This window comes from Orbicella franksi, chromosome 8, assembly GCF_964199315.1.
Source record: "Orbicella franksi chromosome 8, jaOrbFran1.1, whole genome shotgun sequence".
Classification (NCBI taxonomy): Eukaryota; Metazoa; Cnidaria; class Anthozoa; order Scleractinia; family Merulinidae; genus Orbicella; species Orbicella franksi.
The window spans coordinates 5,654,646-5,675,347 of NC_138152.1; the positions used below are offsets into that span (position 1 = coordinate 5,654,646).

The 20,702-nt window shown below is 41.7% G+C and overlaps 2 protein-coding genes across 8 annotated transcripts in view; both read right to left on the minus strand.

Annotated features, from left to right (window-relative positions):
* LOC145494925 (uncharacterized) overlaps window positions 1–2,253 on the minus strand; it is a 7,450-nt gene extending 5,197 nt beyond the window's left edge. Inside the window, exons 1-3 of one of the 2 annotated variants that reach the window (XM_081474491.1) lie at window positions 2,137–2,253; window positions 1,458–1,586; window positions 614–648 (exon numbers count right to left, since the gene is read on the minus strand). In XM_081474491.1, coding sequence (XP_081330617.1) covers window positions 614–648; window positions 1,458–1,586; window positions 2,137–2,212 — 240 coding nt within the window. In that variant the 5' untranslated portion in view covers window positions 2,213–2,253. Of the gene's footprint in view, window positions 1–613; window positions 649–1,457; window positions 1,590–2,136 lie in introns of both variants that reach the window. The other variant, XM_081474490.1, reaches the window with a different exon arrangement.
* A 1,486-nt stretch (window positions 2,254–3,739) lies between these two features.
* LOC145496175 (uncharacterized) overlaps window positions 3,740–20,702 on the minus strand; it is a 31,075-nt gene continuing 14,112 nt past the window's right edge. For 2 of the 6 annotated variants that reach the window (XM_081475829.1, XM_081475831.1), the window contains 9 exons: window positions 20,500–20,647; window positions 10,931–11,160; window positions 10,157–10,699; window positions 9,186–9,295; window positions 8,703–8,956; window positions 8,511–8,629; window positions 7,715–7,810; window positions 7,090–7,154; window positions 3,740–6,433 (listed from right to left, as the gene is read on the minus strand). In XM_081475829.1, the coding sequence (XP_081331955.1) occupies window positions 6,268–6,433; window positions 7,090–7,154; window positions 7,715–7,810; window positions 8,511–8,629; window positions 8,703–8,956; window positions 9,186–9,295; window positions 10,157–10,699; window positions 10,931–11,160; window positions 20,500–20,647 (1,731 nt within the window). In that variant the 3' untranslated portion in view covers window positions 3,740–6,267. Of the gene's footprint in view, window positions 6,434–7,089; window positions 7,155–7,714; window positions 7,811–8,510; window positions 8,630–8,702; window positions 8,957–9,185; window positions 9,296–10,156; window positions 10,700–10,930; window positions 11,161–11,801; window positions 18,123–18,160; window positions 18,895–18,920; window positions 20,267–20,499; window positions 20,648–20,702 lie in introns of those variants that run through there. The other 4 variants (XM_081475827.1, XM_081475826.1, XM_081475830.1 and 1 more) reach the window with 4 other exon arrangements.

Consider the following 20,702-nt stretch of genomic DNA (forward strand, 5'->3'; position numbering starts at 1 on the left):
ATAACTTCAATTTTGAAATAAAAAAAGGGGGGTGCCCATGCTCATTAAGGAGCAGTGAGGCATTGAAAATGCCCCATTTTGGCATTATTTAATGCTTATTATAAAAACGCATTGCCAGTAATTGTAAAATCTTTGTGAGCCCAGACTCATAAGAAAACGCATTAAACTACAGTCGATACATTGTGTCGGACACAAATAAACATTTTAAGTTTGATTCAGACAGAAAGCTAAATCCTTGATTAAAAAATTGAACCAAATTTCTTGACGTGGTTACCGACTGAAAGATAGAAAAGACCACAGTGTATCTGCTATTTTTCTTATTTATTCAATTTCAGCAATAGAAATTAGATCAGTCTTTCCTCACTCGAAGCTTATGATTAGTTGATTACAATGGCTGGAAAAAAAATTGGGGTGCCCGTGCTCGTTGGTGAGCTAGAGCCATTTTTCAACTGAAAGAGCTCAATATCAAGGCAAATCCGTCATGTTTTCAATATGCGCGTGCACGAGCGCGCGCTAATGACGCCATAAATTATGCGCAGTAAGGATGCGCAATGCAAATGTGAGGAATGACCTTAAACTGATGATCATTGAATAAAGCTGATAAAATACTTGCCAAAGGCGATGGTACGTAGGAGGCATTGATACACACTGTTGAATAAAAGAAATGTGTCATAGATAGGTAGCTGGATGATATTTAGCAAGTAAATTAATGTGTCGAATAATTGAGTTTTCGAAACTCCAAGCCGATTGGCAAAGGGTTTCACCACCGTCGAGCCACACGAATTTATCTGGGCGTATTAACGGGTAGGCTGTAATGAAGTAGTCCTTTAAATAATGAAATAAATGACTGACTGAGATTTTGTTGGGGCCAGAATGGCGGTCATAACAAAGTGACCGTATTAACGTTGTGGCTGTAAGGTGGGGTTCGTAAAAAGCTACATTACCCATTACTTGTCAGCGAATCGAATACCCTCTTCATCAGATCAGATCATTATTAGAATGTGGTGATGCTGGTTCTTGAAGTAGAGGGAAACTAGCAAATTTGGAAACTTGGAATCTGGTAGGGACGAGAGCATTTATTTATTTAACTGACAAATTCACCTGTCATATTCGACATCTCCATTATTTTTTGCGGAAGAAACAATCTATTTTGCCCGGTTACAGCTGAGAGAAGTTTTACTTATCTCAAATACAGTTTCATTTTCTTGTTTCCGATAACAATGTGACGAAATTTAAAATACAGTTTCATTTTCTTGTTTCCGATAACAATGTGACGAAATTTAAAACCATCTGGTTAAACCAATGTGCGAGACAATTGATATTACACCAACATTTCTATGTTGGCACTGAGAGCGGCCAGGTCAGTAAGCGAAATTCTGGTGGTGTTACGAAACCCACCCGGTCCGTATTCTGTTCTATATTTTAACATAGAAAAGAAGAAGATAGAGATTGCTTACCATTGGCGTCGATGGATTTGTGGAATGGATGAGCCTTGATGTGAAGGCAGCAGCCACACTGATGATGGTGGTCAGAACAACTGCAACGACGATCACTGAGCTCCAGGGAAGAAGGACTTAAGTTGTCTTCTTCTGCAAAGAAAATCCTGTCAAATTCGCCCTACTGTCAACTGACTCCCAAAAGGAAAGTCGATAAAACAAACGCAATAAAATAAACCTACAAATGCACGAACGCAGTTGATCATGCACACATGAACCAAATGTTCGTTCGTGGTATTTTTTTTCGTTGCGCTGATTGTCACGTACTCTGAGAAGTCTTTTTACGTGGTATTGAAAACATGGAGACTAGATGATAGTTGGAAATGAAGACGAAGGTTTGAACCGAAAAAAATGGCCCTTTATCAAAACAATGTATAGTCATTTTGAGGCTGTCTGCGCAATCTATTTCAGCACTTGTTTTGTTCTAGTTCTGTTATGTTCTGTTCCATTCTGTACCGGAAACAAAACGTTTCCAGATCTTAGCTTTTGTATATTAAAATTAGCCATGGTAGCTGCTTCACACCTTATTGCGTTTGTACAATTGAAAGACGTGTTGCACTTGGTTCATTGTCAATCTTGACGATGTTTCAGTTTTGGGCAATGCATGGCAAATAAAATATAATATGGATATTTCAAATACCGTAATCCCAAGCAGGTATTGCACAGACAACGTTGAGAAAAGCCAGTACTGAAACGCAGACGAAGAAACTGTCCATGTTGTTGAAGCTTGCAGCTCAGCTGACTAAAGGAAAACACTTGAGCTTGGCGGATTTTATCGAGAAAGATCAAGATGAAATGTGACACAAGAATACTTAAACCAATCAGTGAGCTTCACAGCCACATAATTAAAACAGTTAGAAAGCGAAATCATATTTTAACCGTTTGTTTCATGACCGCTGAATCGTGTAAAGCATAAAATGTCACATTTTCGCCAGATCACAATACTTAACTCAAGCTCAATTCACAAGAAAAAAAGCATTGTGTATATTACTTAACTACAAAAGTAAATTACATTTATCAGTTCATTCACCGCTAAACTTTATGATAAAGGCTATGACTCATTTCATTGGATTGAAAGGGGAAATTCTATTCTTCCGTCAAAATCATTTATAGTTTCAGAACGCGTTCGGCGACACTAGAAAATGAAATACATGCTACACGCACTGACACATGCAATTCTCTTTTTTAAGGCAGTGAAATCACCATGTCAAAGATTTGTTTCGAACTCAAAAGGGAAAATCATTCATTTGGTATATAAGCCTTTTTTCCATTTCGAGTCAGTCCATAATCTTTGCAGGATCAAAAATCTGTGTCAGAAAATGAAAGTATGTGATGCAAGTTGTCAGGTGGAACGGATGACAGTGAGCCCAGAATAGTCGCTTGTTGATTATTGCGGTAATTCTCATAACCTATCTTCTTTGATTATGTGTTAATGATCTGGGGAGAAATCAGATATTGAGCATTGTGCGCGCTTGTGAAGAGTAAACTCTAACGAGTATTCTTTTATAGCCGTGAGTTATTAGTTTCTAACGAAACTGTTTTGTGTTGTGTCATACCAGGTAAGGGATGCAACAGCTGAAGTTAAGATTGCAAATTTGAGCTTTTTTGACTGGCTCGATCCGTCTCAATTTCTACCACACTTCACGAGCTGAACACTCCCTGAAGATTTTTAAAATTTTCTATTACATGCACTTATTTGCATGAGACAACAGCTCATTAATCCCTCAGTGCAACCACTGGTTAAATTGTTAGGATGAATTTTTAAATCCATTCTGCCCAAAAAATTTTTCTCACAGTTTCACGGGAAGAATTGATTAAGGATTCACCTTACATCCTTCTGTCCTCCCCTCACGAATACATTTTGACCATCAGTATAACTACAACAAAATTTAAATTTAAAATTAAATCCAAAATTCATTACATCAGAAATGGGATTTCTTAGTGACAAAGGCTTCGTGTACTTAAACTAGTACTATATATTTAGCCAGAATATTGCATCTAGTGGCTTATACGATTGTTAATTCACGATTTTCGTTTTCAACTTTTCTTCATACGATACAAGATATACAATCGGAGAGAATTTATTTATTTAAGGATATATTCCCGCTCTAGTTCACTTAAGTCGCTAGCGAGGGCACTTTTATTGTTCGGTGACTTCTTTGTTTGTGTCTTGCCAAAAAGATCACCTGAACACATAACCTTGAATTTGATCAGTTGCAATTATATAACCAAATCCACTTCAGATATCTTAGCAGCTGTTTTTATTTTACAATCTTTGTTGCGGTGGATCCACCGCACATAAAAGTCATAAGAGCTACTTGTGTGAATATAAATTATTTGGGGTAAGAAATTTAACCAATGAGAACAGGCTGGAAAACCAAGTTGAAACTGTGACACGTCTATCATTGTTTGTCGCCTGAGTTTTAATTTTTCTTGTACAATTCTTCTACCATGGAAACGTGTTAAAATGAAATAAATTTGAATCATCTTCAAGGACATATGCATACATTTAAAAGCAGAATTTTACTTGATGCAATTTCAATAAAAGTTCTTTTTCTTTTTTTTTTTGGTGGTGATGATTGTGTCATTAAAATACATAATGAAAAAGGTAGAACATAGCACACCGATTTGCATAAAAAATCGCATATTCAAGTCAGAATTCTGTCATTTTACAAAGTCGCTGTGTTGTTGGCCCATTTACACACATCACAGCATCTCATCTTTTCTTCTAATCTCCATTTCCCGTACAAATTTACCAAGCGCAACCACTAACGAAAAAAAAGCATGTTTTGTTGCATGACTCCAATATTTACGCGGTAGAGTTCTTCACTTTCTCGGATTCCATACTGTTTATTTATAAATTTCATTGTCTTTGTTCATGAACGCCTACTTCCACAATTTGCTATTCGGCGTTAGACGGTTCTGAAGTTGCAGCATCTCCATTCAACTCACTGGTTTCGATCTCTGCGGTTTGCGTTGTTTCGTCGATTTCTTTTCGCTCTCCGTTTTCACCCAGTTTTTCATAAAGTAGTGGCCTTCCGACATCGGGCGTTTCACGACTACAACAGTTTCCCATTTTCGCTTGATCAATGCAAAGATCGCTGAGTAAATGTTAGTGAGTTACGCGTAAAGCTGGTTTCTTTTGGGTTTCTTCAGCATGAAAAAGTTGGTGGTAGGTTTTCCAATGTCATCGGCAAGTTGATGTTATAATCTTTTTCGTGAATGTCACACCGCACACATATTACATGAAAGTAAACTCTTATGATATCCACCGGCATATCACAAGGTCCGCCACGTGTCATGTTAACCGTTTCCGATATCCCTTTTGGTGGACTGGAACTAACCTGAAAGGAAGGCTCATTTGCAAGTCTGAAGCGTAAAAGTTTGAAGTTTGACGGGCGACGCAATAAAATACAGTGGCAAATGAAGTGGCACCCCAGTGGATAACACTTCTTACTTCCTAATGCGCATTCTGCACAGCCTATAGATCTTTTTCACGTAACATCGTTTAATTTCTCAGATCAATTTAAGACTTTAAGCCCTACAGCGTGAGTGAAGCACGCTTCTCGCCCTAAGATCTCGCGCGGCCATATTTTTTTCGCGGTTTTCTTTCTCGTCACGCACGACAGACTAAGCAAAAGAGGAACTACTCGTAGTCTAGCAGAGTCACCAATTACAGGAATACTTTTACTGACGTAGAGTGCTTTGCTTTAATTAAAAGCGTTTTAACTCTCGAGACACAAACCAATATTTTTGTCCTTTTAAATACTCTCAGATGTACTGGAAGCATTCCAAAGTGAAAAGTCGTTATTGGTGACAAAATCTCTCTTTCCTCTTGCAGATCCACAAATGTAATTTTCCAAAACAAAATGTATTGTTTTACCAGTAACTTGGTTGCTCTGAAAACTGAAAGATTGAAATTTGAGCAAATGATTCAGCCCATTAACTCTTAAATTCTATTAGTCTGTGGATGTTTTTCAATGCAGCAAACTGGGAAGTCTGTGAGCTACCCGTGAGATAATACCCCTGTATATGTTCCCCCGTTGACAAGCCTAGAACACATCTCTTGCAAAGTTGTCGTAAGGCCACCTATGAACACTCAAAATACAACATTCAATCAGAGATTATATCTTTCATTTTCTCTACATCCACAATTTATTGTCAACAAATAATCTCCCAGAGGCGTACTTTGTTTCCACATTAACTTCACCTTTACAAGTAATACATGAACATCTTCAATATTTATAATGAACGATAAAGCTGATCACGTTCAGTATCTGTCTGTCAGTACAGACCGGTCACAACATCTCTTAACAATAATATACCGTAATTTAAATAGTTTCTCGGGAGGTAAGATACAATAAATATTAAAATACCTTCTTTTTTAACATAACCGCTTCTTCGTGTTTACAACATTTACAGAGTAATTCGCGGGACAAACACACATTTCTCTAGCGCTCCACTGACTCGGCTGAATATAGCCATGTTTTGCTTAATAAGTACGACCGGTAGCTTTACGAACAGTTGAGGTTTCTTTAACGTTTTCTTTTAGCGAGGCTTAGTATGTAACATAACATTTTTATTCGGCTGGGATGGAGAAGTTTGTGAGCAATGTTTGATGTCCATTAACAAGCACGAGAAAGTACAGAAAAAGAGGACTCCATATACAAAGGAACATTACTCCTTTGTCACGGGCGTTCAATTCACTCCTCCCCCGGGATTTAACAACTTAGAGTGGCTGATGGGAGGGGGGGGGGGGGGTGTGATGATTTCATCTTTGTTGGTGCCGAGGGGGTCTCTTGAGATTAGACGAGGTCTTGGACTGTACCACAGGTTTCCCACTTTGCCAGTAAGATTTCTGGATGGCGAATCCGTCGACTGCGATGGATAAGGTTTTGGAAGGAATCTTTGTAAACTCTTTACCACCGCTATTATACCTGCAGTGACAACAGAACAATACAGTAATAGGTTAGCTAGTAAATATTTCTCTCAGTCCCATTTAGAAAAATTCATTAACTTAAAACAGAGAAAATGTCGGCGGTTTAGAAAGTTTTCAGAAATACTCCGCTGCGCTTCGTTCTTCCTCTCTCCTGTCGGTATTTGATGAAAAGAAAACATTTGGAAATGCAATTGATTACAAAAATAAGCGAAAGTAAGCTGCGATGTTTCCAATTCATCTTGACTTCATTATCAAGTAGAGATATCAACAGTCGAGATGTTAATTTAGGGTGAAAGGTATATGAATATATTAAAGTGTAACACGGTCTAATTAAGAGTTCTTAGGTGTCAACAGTTAAACATACGGAATAATCTTCGACGAATGCTTTCGGACGAATTGAGTCTGTGTATTTATTCAAGGTTCTCTTCCACGAATGAAACACATTTCGTGTCTTTAGTGTACAATCATTTCGTGTCTTTAGTGTATAATCATTTCGTGTCTTTAGTGTATAATCATTTCGTGTCTTTAGTGTACAATCATTTCGTGTCTTTAGTGTATAATCATTTCGTGTCTTTAGTGTATGATCATTCCGTGTCTTTAGTGTACAATCTAATTGTTATTCTTCATAGTGAAGTGCAGTGATAATGTACTTACTTATAAAGACCTTCCAACATTTTGCTCGTGACAACACGTGGTCCGATTCCAAATATTTTGAACAGCTGAGAACAGGAAAACAATCAGAATATCAGGCGTTAGATTCTACCTTTCACGAAGCCACATACCTCTGTAGAAAGCGGTACGTAACTTAGATCTATTAATATTGAAAATAAGGGTTGTTGCACAAAACAACAGGACGCTGACAAGCGGGACAGCGCCATATCAATATTCTGAGAACGGCGTTTAAATTGCTGCTGTTCCGTTGTTTTTTTCTTTGTTTGCACCGCCATTTTAAAAAGCTACGTCACGGTTTGCGTATCTTAAAAAGTTTAGCCTAAATTTTTCAAGTTCGCCGTTTGTAATCTGTGTTAATCTTCTCCATCCTTGACCATCTTTGTTCCTTTATGGTTTACTATTATCTCTTTGGTGTATTTCTATCGTAGCAAGCTACTATTTTCAGGTTTCCTTCAATTTAAAGGTAACTTTGTACCTGGCCAAAAAAACTCAAAATGTCATGACTGAGCTCCTTGAATCTCTCACAGTGACTGTGTTTCTCTCTGGAGCTGACTACCAAGCAAAACTGATTTTACAAAACGAAATTTAACACAGAAAGAGCAATAACCTGGTCGTTTTCAAGGTTGTGTACATATATCCCTCGGAACTTGAGTCCATCCTTAAACAGGATCATGAAGTGATGACCGTCGGATTCCGATATAGCCTGCAGTCACATTAAAACACAGAAATAAGGACATGGAGGAAAAAAAGCAAGAGAGGCAGTAATAAACATAAGGAGGCGCGATGACCTCACGGTTAGTACCTCGACTCTGGATCGAGCGGTCCGGGTTTGAGCCCTGGCCGAAGACATTGTGTTGTGTTCTTGGGCGAGACACTTCACTCTCACAGTGACTCTCTTTACCCAGGTGTATAAATGGGTACCGACGAACTTAACGCTGGCGGGTAACCCTGCGATGGACTAGCGTCCCATCCAGGGAGAAGTAGAAATACACCTAGTCGCTTCATGCTACTGAAACCAGAGATAAGCTACGGCCTGATGGGCCACTTGGTTCGTAAGTTCGTAGGTTCGTAAGTTCGTAACTTGGTTCGTTCAGTAAGGCAAAAATCTCACGTTTCACTGCTTTTGTGACTTGTAACGTGGACTAGGAGGAAGGAAAGACTACTTCACTGCTTAAAGAGGTCGCTTGACATTAAGAAGATCAAAAAAACGCCACCCTTGGAAAATGCGTGTTTCTTCCTACAGAAAGTGTTCGAGATAAAAAGCTGCCGATGCGCTGTTCTTGTTGTTTAGAGGGAGGTCGCTTGATGTCGAAAATGAAATGGAAACTGAGCCCCCTTTGAAATATCTCATCTGTAAACAGAAAGAACGAGTCACGGGACACAGGCATACCACTGGAACAGACCTGTAAACACTTCTCTTTTTGATCCTGGTTTACTGTTCCTGATAAACACACATGAGAGATGGCATTCACGATAATTTTCCTGTTGGACTTGCCGCTCGGTTTGACATAACACTGTGGGCCTACAACAAACAAACACAAATTTAGTCTTAAATCCAGAGAATCTCACAGCTTTACCGAAAAAGCTATCCTTACCACTAAATTCAGCAAAACCAGAGGGCTGCGCAGGGGCTGGGACGAAATAACTGTTGGAGTCATCATCGACGCCATAAACATGTTGCCTAGGTCCCGGGCGGCGGTAGGTGGAGTAGGAGTCTGGGACTCGTGTGGCCTGGGCCTCTCTCATCCTTAGTTCCTGCTCGGCTTTTTGTCGATCCAGTTCTTCTTGACGAAGTCTCTCCTCTTCCATTTTTTGAAGCATTTCTTTTTCGCGCTGTTTTTCTTCTCTCCTGTGAAAAACAAACGATTTAAGTCGCTATTACTCTTGGTAATCTTTTTCGGAAGACCGAAAAAAACGTCCGCCGCTTTGTTCGATGTTGCCGGGCAAGTTGCACGTTGCTTAGTGTAAGACCAGCTAGTTAACGCAGGAAAAAGGACAAAAATCTTTCACAGTGGAATAATATTATTGCTCATTAAAATTCCAAAGTGAACGTATCTATTCGTAATAGTACAATTTACCTTCTCTTTTTCTCCAACTCTGCTTCTTTTCTAGTTCTATCCTCTTGTTGTTTTTTCTGCCTTAGTCTCATAAATTTCTCTCGCTTGCGTTCTTGTTCTGGAGTCAAGCCCTACACAGGCAAAAAAACCCATGTTACTGATTTATTACATGTCTTTTAATTCTACTTCTCAGAATTTGGTGTATTATCAAGGTAATAACCTCATATTGATTATTCTATTTATTCTCATCACCTGTCTAGTTGAAATTTTATCGATATTATATGGAGAAGATAAATGCTGATCAACCTGGCACAATTGGTCTTATTCCATGCTCGGTTTTTGTTTTGTTTCACTACCCTCTCCATCACATTTTGCCTTTTACCCTCCGAACAAATTAAAGTAACAAGAGATAGCAGCAATTCTTCGAAAACATGGTGCGCTAAAATAGCACCAATAAAAAGTAATTATAGGTACTCCCCCGTGGATGAGATGCTAGTCCATCGCAGGGTTATCCCCCCGTATTACGTTCTAATTCACTACGTTCAAACGAACGTAAATTATTTACCACTTAAATTTCCGCAAGACAGGTACAACGAAACATGGGTGTAAAATAGAGAACGTGACCGGCTCGAAGGATAATAAGTGTAGGGTTGCAAGCGAAAGAGATCGAACGAAACTGCCGTAAAGTGTAAATAGAAAGAAACGACCAATCACGACTTCGCAATAAGCGTCCTCCGACACCTAACACAGAAAATCCAGTGAGGAATGTGACGCTAAAATACCAGCGGAAAATTTAAACTCGCCGGTATCCATTTATACATCCGGGTGGAGAGAGGCACTGTGAGAGTAAAGTGTCTTGCCCAAGAACACAGCACAATGTCCCCGGCCAGGGCTCGAACCGCTCGCTCCGGAGTCGAGCGCACTAACCATGAGGCCACTGCGCCTCCCACTAAAACGTAATTCTATTTGTTAGTAAATACAAAACAGTTCACCTGTGTTGTAGGTTGTGCCTCATCACCAATAAACATTGCCAATCCTTTCTTACTGGGGGTGTGAATCTCCACCTCAATTTCCGCAGTACCACCCCCAGGAGGGTGAACGACGTATTGTTCTTGCTTGGTATCGCTACTCATAGAGGCCGTGTCCGGATACACCAAGGGGGGTGGAGTCGGTACTTGAGCAACGTCCACATCCCAACACTTTCGCGCGGGAGCCGTATGGCGAGAAGCCCCAGGATTGTGCGAGGACGGGCGTGGCGGAACTGGCGTGGGCCTGGAACTCACTTCGACCGCTGGTTGGGATGACGGGCGCATTACATCCTGATTAAAGTCCAGATCTTCACCAGGTGGGTAATCAGAAAGGCGAAATTCACGTGTTTCAAACTGCGGTTCACCGGAGGGACTGGGTTTAGAGACGGACGCAGGAAGTGGAGAGTTAGCTGGGGACGACCAAGCGATGGGTGGGGAGGGTTGATTAGCAAATTCGGCCGCAGGTTTTCTCGGTTTATCGTGGGGAATCTTGTCCACGTGCACCGCCTAAAATTGGAAATAAGATAAACATGTTGATAACTTAATCCAGAACAGCTATGTAGCCAAACTGAAAGAGCGCTGGGTTCGCCAAAAAAGCCCACTGTTTAGTCTCCTTAGTTGGTGCTCCGCTTTTTGTATCTGATTCAACCTGTTTTTCATGAGTTATTAATACTATCATGCCTTTTAGGAAGGAAAAAAATGCACAAACAAACAGACAAATGCGGCTAAATTTCTCACCTCAGACCCAATTCCTTCTCCGACATTCTGACTCCCTTGAGCTTTTCCAATGACATACCAAAACGCAGTCTGTCCCAGTCTCCTTCGCTGATCTTCCCACTCGGCTTGAGCACGGTATTTTTCAGCCTCGATGTGACGCCGTTTCTCTTCAAGCTGCATTTGCAGGTAAGCAATCTGTGTCGTCACTACCTTTTCGTCTTCAACTTCATCTGGCGTTTCGTCGATTTCACCTAAAACACAAAACCACGTCAGTAAATATATTTGTCTGTGTCACGCTACGCAGTGCCATATAACGCATGACTAACTGTCACGCAATCCTGGCTTGTTGGCTGGTACTGGACTGGAAATCCCTTAGACATGGCGCAGTAGGAGTTACGATAAAAAGAAACAAAATTACGTTATACAACTTTTTTTTCACCGATAAACCTTTGAGTCTGTGGATGAAACCCTAGTGTGTGACCATTCAAATGAAAGCTATTGAGCAGTACTTTCATGTGGTACTGTTTATTATGCTCTACAAGGTAGTTCTAACTTTAAGGTCTGTGCATGAAAACCTAGTGTGTGACCATTCAAATGAAAGCCATTGCACTTTCATGTAAAACTGTTTACTATGCTCTACGAGGTAGTTCTAACTTTTAGGTCTGTGCATGAAACCCTTGTATGTGACTATTAAAATGAAAGCCATTGAGCAGTTCTTTTATGCGGTGCTTTTTATTATGATTTCACGTCTGTGGCTAAAATCCTTGTGTGAAGCCATTTGAATGAAAGGCTTCCGAGTATTCATTTAATTTTACAAAATGAAAAAAAAAAAAAAATTAATAATAGCTTGGGTACTCTTCGGGGTGAAAGGGTCTATCGTTACAAAACAAACCTTCATCATCGCAAGGCAAGTCAATTACTTGATTAAGAACATCAGAAGGAGACAACCCACAGTCCTCTGCAGCATCCATTAGACTGGCGATCTTATCTAATACACTACCACTAGGGCGCCACGTGGCGCGTCCTCGGGGAGACGCAACGTTTGAGTCAGTTTTCGGCTCCACCGATTCAAGGTCCTTAGTGGGTACCAAGTCGGCCTTTTTGTCCATCGATACTTGACGAACCGAATCAGCACTTTCCTTGACACTTTGTTGTGAAACAAATGTCAAAGGTGAAGAAACACCTGATTTGACTTCATTTTCCGAATTTTGGCTGGGTTTTGAAGGATTCTTAGCGTTCGCTTCACTGTTATTTAAGTTAACCTCTTCAACCTTGTTGTCAACAATCTGAAATTTCGACGCATTTGGTTGTTGTGGACCATTTGATGAAAAATACTCAATAACAAATGCGTCCGAGTTTGAATTTCCTGCGTTTGATTTCTTCGAGATCTGTCGTTTCGGTTTTGGCGGCGATTGCTTTTTCCCCGAACCTGAGCTTTTCACACCAGTTTTGTCCGATGTTTCTGTGGAACCATTTTTGGCGTTTTCTTTCCATTCGATTTCTTTCGCGTTCTCCTTCTGAAGTCCAGCACTGTTTGATAACTTTTCCAGAACCTCGATTACAGGAACACCACGTGACAGGTCACGTTCCACCGAACCGCTCACGTGATCAAGCGTAAACGTTCTGCGATTTTCACTCTGGTCGACCACAGGAGATTGCGTCGCGTAATCGCCATGAAGTGTGTTCTCCTTTACCCTCGGTTGTACGATTTTTGCTAAATCGAGCTCTTCGTTGGAACTATCAAGAATGAAAGTATTGCTTCGGTTACGCGAAGAATCGAAACTTTGCGACGAGATATCGTAGTCGGATAACGAAGACAGAAAACCGGAATCCACAGAACGCGGTCTGACGTCCCTGGAAGATGAAACCGGTTCAGCAGGTTTTTCAGATGCAATGCTGTCCAAAAAGTCACTTAAAGACGTACCAGACTGGAACGCCTTCTGCACAGCGAAGGCAACGTCATCTAGCGAATAAGCTTTCCTTATGGGTGGGGGGTAAGGTGACGCGAGGGGAGAGGTGTTAGGCGATTGCTCACGCGTTGGTTTATGATGGCGGATAGTTGTTTCTGAGTAGCGCTTACGTTTCCGGTTCTCTTTGTCTAATGGCGCTGTCTTCAACTTTCCTCCTAAAGTTGTTCTTGAGAATTCCACCAGTTCATTTGTGAGTTGGTCCAGTGCTTGTATGACAGGTATTCCTGCCTTCTTAGCGTCTTCAAGTGTCCTCGACATGTCCTCTAGTGAGTGAGTGTACCTCTCGGCCGAGTGTTTCTCGTTACCTTCATTAATTAGCTCTGAGTCGGACTTTGAGTTGAGGCGCATTAGATTTGTCCTATGTGTATCAGTTTTCGCAGCAGATGTGACAGCTCTTAGAGCGTCAACAACTGGAATTCCTGCAGCTTTTGCGTCGTCAATAGTCTGTGAAACACTGTCTAAAGAATAAGTCCGGCGCTCAGTTTGATTGCCACCAAGACAAGATTTTTCATTTTTAACGCTTTCGTTCACAAGTTCAGGGTGATCTTCGTGTGGTCTTCGTACAGATTCGTCCGATGTCGGATATTTCCGAGTATTTTCCAGACATGGAGCAGTCGTCTGTAGATCCTTAGACATCTCTTTAGCATTCGCTTGTAACAAAAGCTCGCACGCGGAAGTCAAGAAATCTAACTTCTGAACGACACCTAAGCCTCTAGCCTTGCTCTCATTGCCACTGGTTTTTGATGTTGTCAATTCTTTAGCTTTCGCGTGCAAACTCAGCGGCGACATCAATTGTCTTTGGCTTCCATCGTAAAGACGCAACTTTGCCCCTTCGCCAATCGTCTCCAGCGGACTCGCCAGCGCATAAGTCTTCCTGTTTACCAGTTTCTCTTGTCTTCGATGGACAGCGTCTGGCGTCTGCCTGAGCGAAACATCTTTAGGCACAGTCATTTGTCCCAAGGCATCGACAACAGGAAGCCCTTTTTCTTTCGCCTTTTCCAAGGTATAACTCACTTCATCCAGAGTGTATGTTCCCCTGTTTTCTGCACTTCTCTCTGGTATCTTAATCCGTAGTGGACTTGGTGGTTTTTCCTTTGACAAGGACTCGAGAGCTTCAATAACAGGTATCCCGGTTTTCTTAGCGTGCTCCAGAGATTTCGATACGTCATTCAGGGTGTAAGTGCCTCGCTTCTGTGCACTCTCTCCAGTCCCTCTGGCAGCTTCCTTAGCTTTCGTCATGTTTTTCAAAGCTTCCACTACAGGAATGCCCTGTTCTGAAGCAGCCTTCAACGAAAGTGAGACTTCATCCAAAGTGTAGGTTCTCCTTTTTTGCACAGACAACTGAGCGTCTGAAACCTTCTCCTTGGAACTAGTGTTCGTTTTAGACAAACGTTCTAATGTTTCAACCACGGGGACGCCATCTTGTACGCCGCCTTCAACTGTGTTTTCAACGTCGTCAAGATTGTAAGTGCCACGCTTCCCTGACGTCTCCGAAGATAGTTCCCGATCAGATGACGAGCGTTCCCGATTGGAAGGCCCTCCTTCCCGATCAAGTGACGATCGTTCCCGATTAGAAGACGATTGCTCCCGATCAGAAGACGATAGTTCCCGACCTGGAGGCGATCGTTTCCGATCAGAAAACGGTCGTTCTCGATGAGAAGCCGCTGGGAACGCTACAAAAGTCACACAATCCTCAAGTTGCTCCAGAGCATCCTCAAACGAAGCCTCGATCTCGTCTCGATGGTCGGGAGAGAGCGCTCGGTGAGTTTTGAGACCACACCCAGCATCGCCACAGGAAGAATCATCATCTCCATGCGCAGGGGTATTCCGTAATGGCTTCCCTTCCTGAGCTAGGCGATTTAATGTCACGGATGCAGGAATTCCTAATTCCACTGCTTCCTCAATCGCGTGTGACACGGTGTCTAATGTGTAGGTTCCCCTGTTTTGGGATGGTTTGGACGTGTTTTCTGAAGATGTGCCTAGTGACGGATACGACTCGTGTTCAGACGCAAGCTGATCTAACACATCCACTGTTGGCAAGCCTTGCTCCTGAGCATCTTCTAACGTCTGTGACACGGTGTCCAGAGTAAACGTACCACGCTTTGGAACATACTCAACTTGCGCTGAAGAATCACCAGCACCAGGCAAGGTTGATGATTTCAGTTCTTCGCGTTTGGCGAGTTGGCATAAGACCTCAGCAACAGGTACACCGTCGTCCACTCCACTTTGCAGCGAAGACGAAACTGCATCTAAGGTGTAAGTGGATCGTTTCTCTGAAGGTTCGTTGATCTCTTTCGATGTTAAATCCTCTTTTGCTAATGCATCATCTGGAACCGGTTTATCTGGAAGAGAGTTGTCATCCCGTTCACTCAAGTTCTTCGCCGTTACATGTGAAACATCAGTTACTATTCCACTTTGTTCGATCACGCTTTCTATTTCTTGAGACACGCTATCCAAAGTGAACGTGCCTCGCTTCTGCGCCTTGTCATCTGGCAGCGATGAGGTATCAGCATCCGACTGCAGTTTACTTTGTTGAAATTCCGCCTTGTTTGCCAATTCGTTGAGCACTTTGACAACAGGTAATCCTTCACTACTTGCATTCTCTATAGACTGGGACACAGGATCTAAGGTGAAGGTGCCACGCTTGGAAACTTGTTCACCTGTTGGTACACCTATATCCACTTTACATTCCTCTTTACTGGCAAGTTCGATTGGCAACCCTTCGTCGGACACCGTATCTAAGGTGAAGGTGCTACGCTTTGAGACTTGCTCACCTGTTGGTAGACCTATATCCTCTTTAGATTCCTCTTTACTCGCAAGTTCATTCAGTACCTTAACGATTGGTAACCCTTGGTCGGACACTGTACCTAAAGTGAAAGTGTTTCGTTTTAGCAGCTTTGGTACTTCAATGTCACTCTGCTCTTTAAAAGCTTCCGGCTTTATGGCAATAGCGTTCCAAGCAGTATCAACAGGTAATTCTCCACTTAGTTCTATTTCCGTAACGCGTTTTTCTGAAACAAAGGAAAACTCGCATTGTTTCTGCGTTGCTTTTAGATTGCCAGATGAATCTGACGCCTTTTCGCCAATTTCACTGCCAAAAGATGGATCGCGTTTGGATTTTGACTCATCCCTCTGAGAAGAAGCCAGGAAACCTTTATCAGCAACGTTCGAGAAAGAAATGGGTTGAGCACCTTGAGGCTGACAAGGCTTTGATTTTTGATGGCGTCTGAGGTTTGAACGCGTTTTGAGTGCCTTAAACGGTGACTGCAGCAAAACCGGCTCATCTTTGGCGCGTTTTGAACGCGGTTCATCATCGAAACTCACTTCAAACGCTACAGATTTGTCCTTTACTGCCTCAGGTTCAGTGTTACTTACAATCCGAGGTTCAGAAGCAACGGCCTCGTCCTTTCGTTCTAGATTGGCAGTCGTAAATCTTGACAGCACACGAGGCGGAGGTCGACTCTTCGATGCATTTTGAAATCCAACATTGAATGCAACACCGTCTTTGGCAGAAATTTTTGAAAATTCGTGTTGACTTTCTGTATCGGCCGCTTTTTCGCTTGATTTTGATGATTCAGCGAATAAGCCTGCTCTAATCCTTCCGTGCGTTTCGTCCTCAGCTGACTGAATGGCGCCTTTTGTTATAGTAATCTTCGACTGTTCCCTGCCTGGAGTCACGTTCAATCTTGACACGCCTGCTGCCGCGGACAGCGCCGCTATTCTAGCGCGGATACTACCGCCTGCACGCGTATCTGGCTCAGACTCGGAAATAGATGAGCTTGATGCCATGTTTCTTTCCTTTTCAGATGTCTCTTTGGACTTACCCAAACAAGGGCTTCTATCAGCAACATTTGTTAGCGACTCTGAGCCAAATTGTCCATTAGAGTAAGACGAAAGACCCACACGCGTTACTGCGGGCAGCCCCAAGACTTCAGGTACTTTCGCTCCATTTTCAGTACCCTTCCGGGGAGTTTCCTCGCCATTGCGCACGTTTTGGGGGCGTATGACCGCTGTCGCTATGAAACGCGGTCCTTCATTAGGTAATTTGTCAGTAAAAGGCTTTGTCCTTGCTTCCTCCTGCATGCAACCTAAAAATTCAAATAATATTAGAGCAAATTATCTCACGGCAGCAAAAGCAGGATTAGTAGACAACAGAAACAAATATTACCGGGTACTTTGTTCCAAGACAACAATTTGCTATGCAAAACAGCCTGAACTGGTCATTTTCGCAGGGTCTGCTTATCAGAACTGATACTTTATACTTCAATACAGAGAGTTCTTTTTTCCTCTTTCAGCGGCAAGTCAAATGTATGATTCACTTCATAGGTATTTTACCACAAAAATTGTTATATTGGTTGAAGATAGCTGATGCTTGTGCGACACTAAGAGCGACCAAAATAACCACTCGTAACCTCTATTTTGAATTTTAACAATGTTTCTATTTTCCTATGCAAAGAGCCGATATGAGAATAATTTATATTGAAATGGTCCATATCATTAACTATCCTTTTGCGCTTAAATTATGACAACATGAGAAATTATGACAACATGAGAGCAATTAACCCAAAATTAACATTTTTGCGATTAAATTTATCTTCAGAAGGCTATTTTGCTCCAAAGAACGCGTGCAGACACCCCCTGAATTTCACAAACAGATATTCGTGTTGGTGAAAAACAAGATATATCGAGTGAGCATCTGTCAAATCTATTTATTATTTTAATATTTACACAAACGTGCCGAACAACCCCTAAAGAGCCAAAAATGTGGAAAATGTAAACACGGTGGAAGATAAGTTTTTGACAGAAGTTACATAAATCAAAACTGCTTGTGTAAACAAAGACTAACAGTCCAAATTGACCAACAACAAAAATGTCTCTTCCCTGGTTACAATGAGAGAGACTATGTAAGTCTATAAAATAACAATTTAAAATGTATTCACAATAATAAATATTCAATATGAGGCCAAGAAAAAATATTAACTTTGCAAGATTGTGACGCAAGAAGTTACGTGACATTTGGACAAGAATCTATTACAAGCAATTAAGCTAAAATCTGTTTTAAAAACAAGAGTCTCATTAGAGCAGAACTCTTTCAATTCACAAACTTCTGCTCGCGAAATAAGGAATTAAAAACCCCGCTGCTAAAAGTGCTGTATTGTATTCAAGATAACAGATATTCGAGACTTGCCTAGACAAAAGCTAAAACGAAGACGTCTTTTAGTAAAAGTCAAATTTTAGAACATAAAAAGCTACACTATATATGCGTTCGTATAGATTCTACCTTTAATGCTTTTCCGCCAAGCATCAGACTCCTACAGTTGATACCAAACACCCAAGGCACCGGACTATAAACACGCTTCTTTCCGGTGGCGTTCTGGTGGAATAACTCGGTGATCTATACAGCGTGTTCACCCAGCTTTTCGTAAATTTCTTAGAGGAATATCCCCAAGAGTTAAAGCACAAAGATTGACCAGATAACAAAATCAAGTGCGGTCAAAACCATGCCCGGTACTCGCCGGCCATAGCATCACGTCCTGCTGTTGATCGATCGTGCGCTGTTCTGAACACAACACTCGCAGTCTTCAATATAAACCACACAATGCTATTTCCGAAATATGACGATCGACCCATACACTGGCTACTTCGTTCCTAGGGAATGACATCACCATTGCCGAGTGTTAAGCGACATTTCCCACACAAACATCCAACACGGCGAACCGATAGCGAAGAGTAGGTTATACGATGATTATAAACGGGCTGTTCATAAATTTGACGTTGTTTTCGTCTCTTTTCGGTTCGGTTATTTCACGGTAAGCCACCTCTAACAACCCCAAGGGATCCGTTGAGTCACGGGCGGTTAAAAACGACACAAGATCCGATTAAAACACTCGAAAATGTACCGTGCCACGACTACAAGTTAACGTATTCAGATTTCTACATGCAAATTACAGACCTCGCAGCGCGTACACGCAAGAATCAACAATTATATTATTTCGCATATATTATTTATCAATATGGTAAAAGGCTCTCGATGGACTCACCTGATTGTGCAGTGGTTAAAGATATTTCTTTGAATCCAGAGGCGATATGGCTCGGCGAAAGTCTTTACAGAAATCGACCCCAATGTTATGATGTCAACATTCAGTCGAGCGAGTCTAATGAATCAGCGACACGCGAAAACACGGTCACACAAGGCACATGTAACGCGCGGAAAATATGTAGCTAAAATCGAACGTCTGTTTTGAGTGAAACACTCCTAGCTTTTCACCAGACGAAAATATCATCTGCAACTCACGGGCGAACGATTGACAAAGTAGCCAAGCGCTGCAATCCACAACAAATTGTTATTGTTATGATATGGAAATTGACAAGAGAAATTAATTTCTCCGCCACACCTCGGAATTGCTTCATCAGAAGGAAGCGATAAGGATTATGCAAAATCACCTCCGGATTTTCCACACCTTAAATTGCATCTTATTTTAACCAAACTGACAGGCAATTTGTTTCGCTGTAATTCCCCAGTGCCTGGTGGCATGTTTGACTTCTTTTGGCTGTAAATCCGTTTTCTCTACACCAATTTTCTGTGCCAGGGTGACGTTTTTCTAGCGTCATTAATATCCTTTTCACCGCACAGACAAAACTTTGAAGATCGTGTCAATGCTAAGTACACCACAACGCCTGCATTACTCAAGGGAAAAAAAATCGATTTTTCTTATGGAGGGCAGGCGGTAGAACAGAAAGGACTTAAACCGCTTAGTTGTGCACAAGCGTTTCTTTGTGTCTGAGTTCCATAAAACAGAATAACAGGTAGAAGATGGTTTATAAATCGTTCGAAAACTGTCAAGCCTTTACACTGAATATTTCCCGAAGGCTATAATTCGTTCATCCTTCGAGACCCTGGGTGGGGACAGTGAAAGGTTTTAAAATGGCGAAACATGTCAACAAAAAAGATTGTCTTCCACTGATCTAACTTTCACTCGCTCCGGTCATCAGTGCCTGGGCATTAGCAACGTTCAATATTCAAAAATCTTTTCTACAGAGTATAAGCTCATTTATCTCCTCGATCATAAGCGTGCGAACTGGGGGATGGAGGCGGAGGCGGAGGTTGCAGCTTCCCATCTACGGAAATTATGTAACTTTTACGAGCAGAATTGGCAAAAATTTGGGCAAAAAATGGAGACTGCTGATTGAGGTCATTGAGTATGCAAGCTCTCAATGTAAGTATTTCTGAAATTATAGCAGTCCATTAGATGCAAGAATTGTGAACGTTTCTGTTTTTCATGCAATTTGATCATGAGTGCGTTTTGCATCTCGATTTCAACAATCACGCATTCGGGCATTGCGTAATTTTTTTCGGGCAAGGTCACCGTACCCCCCCCCCCCCAAAAAAAAAAAACGTCTGAAGCCTGTACGCCCATGTCCTCAATCACCTCATGATGGTGAAAACAGGCCTTTCTTTTAAGTTACATATTTCCGATCAAATGGTAAGGAATGTGTTATCTCACAGCAAACGTCACTTCAAGATGGCCATTCCTTTTTCCAATGCTTCGCCCCTGTCCAGTACCAGCCAGTACAACTGTACGCCAACACTTCGCAACGTCCCCTCCCTACTATCCTTACCTTTGTCATTCAACATGACTTGCCCCCCTACACCACTCTTAGCTGCTGTCAGCCAACTGATCCTTGCCCCAGGGCTCCCGCGGCCTGTGTGTCTGGGACTGCCACGCCTTCTGGGACTGCTTGGGCCAGGACTCTCCTGAGCGGGCTGCTGTGTAAAAAAACACATGATCGACTTATCGCACCGATCATAGGGATCATTTAAA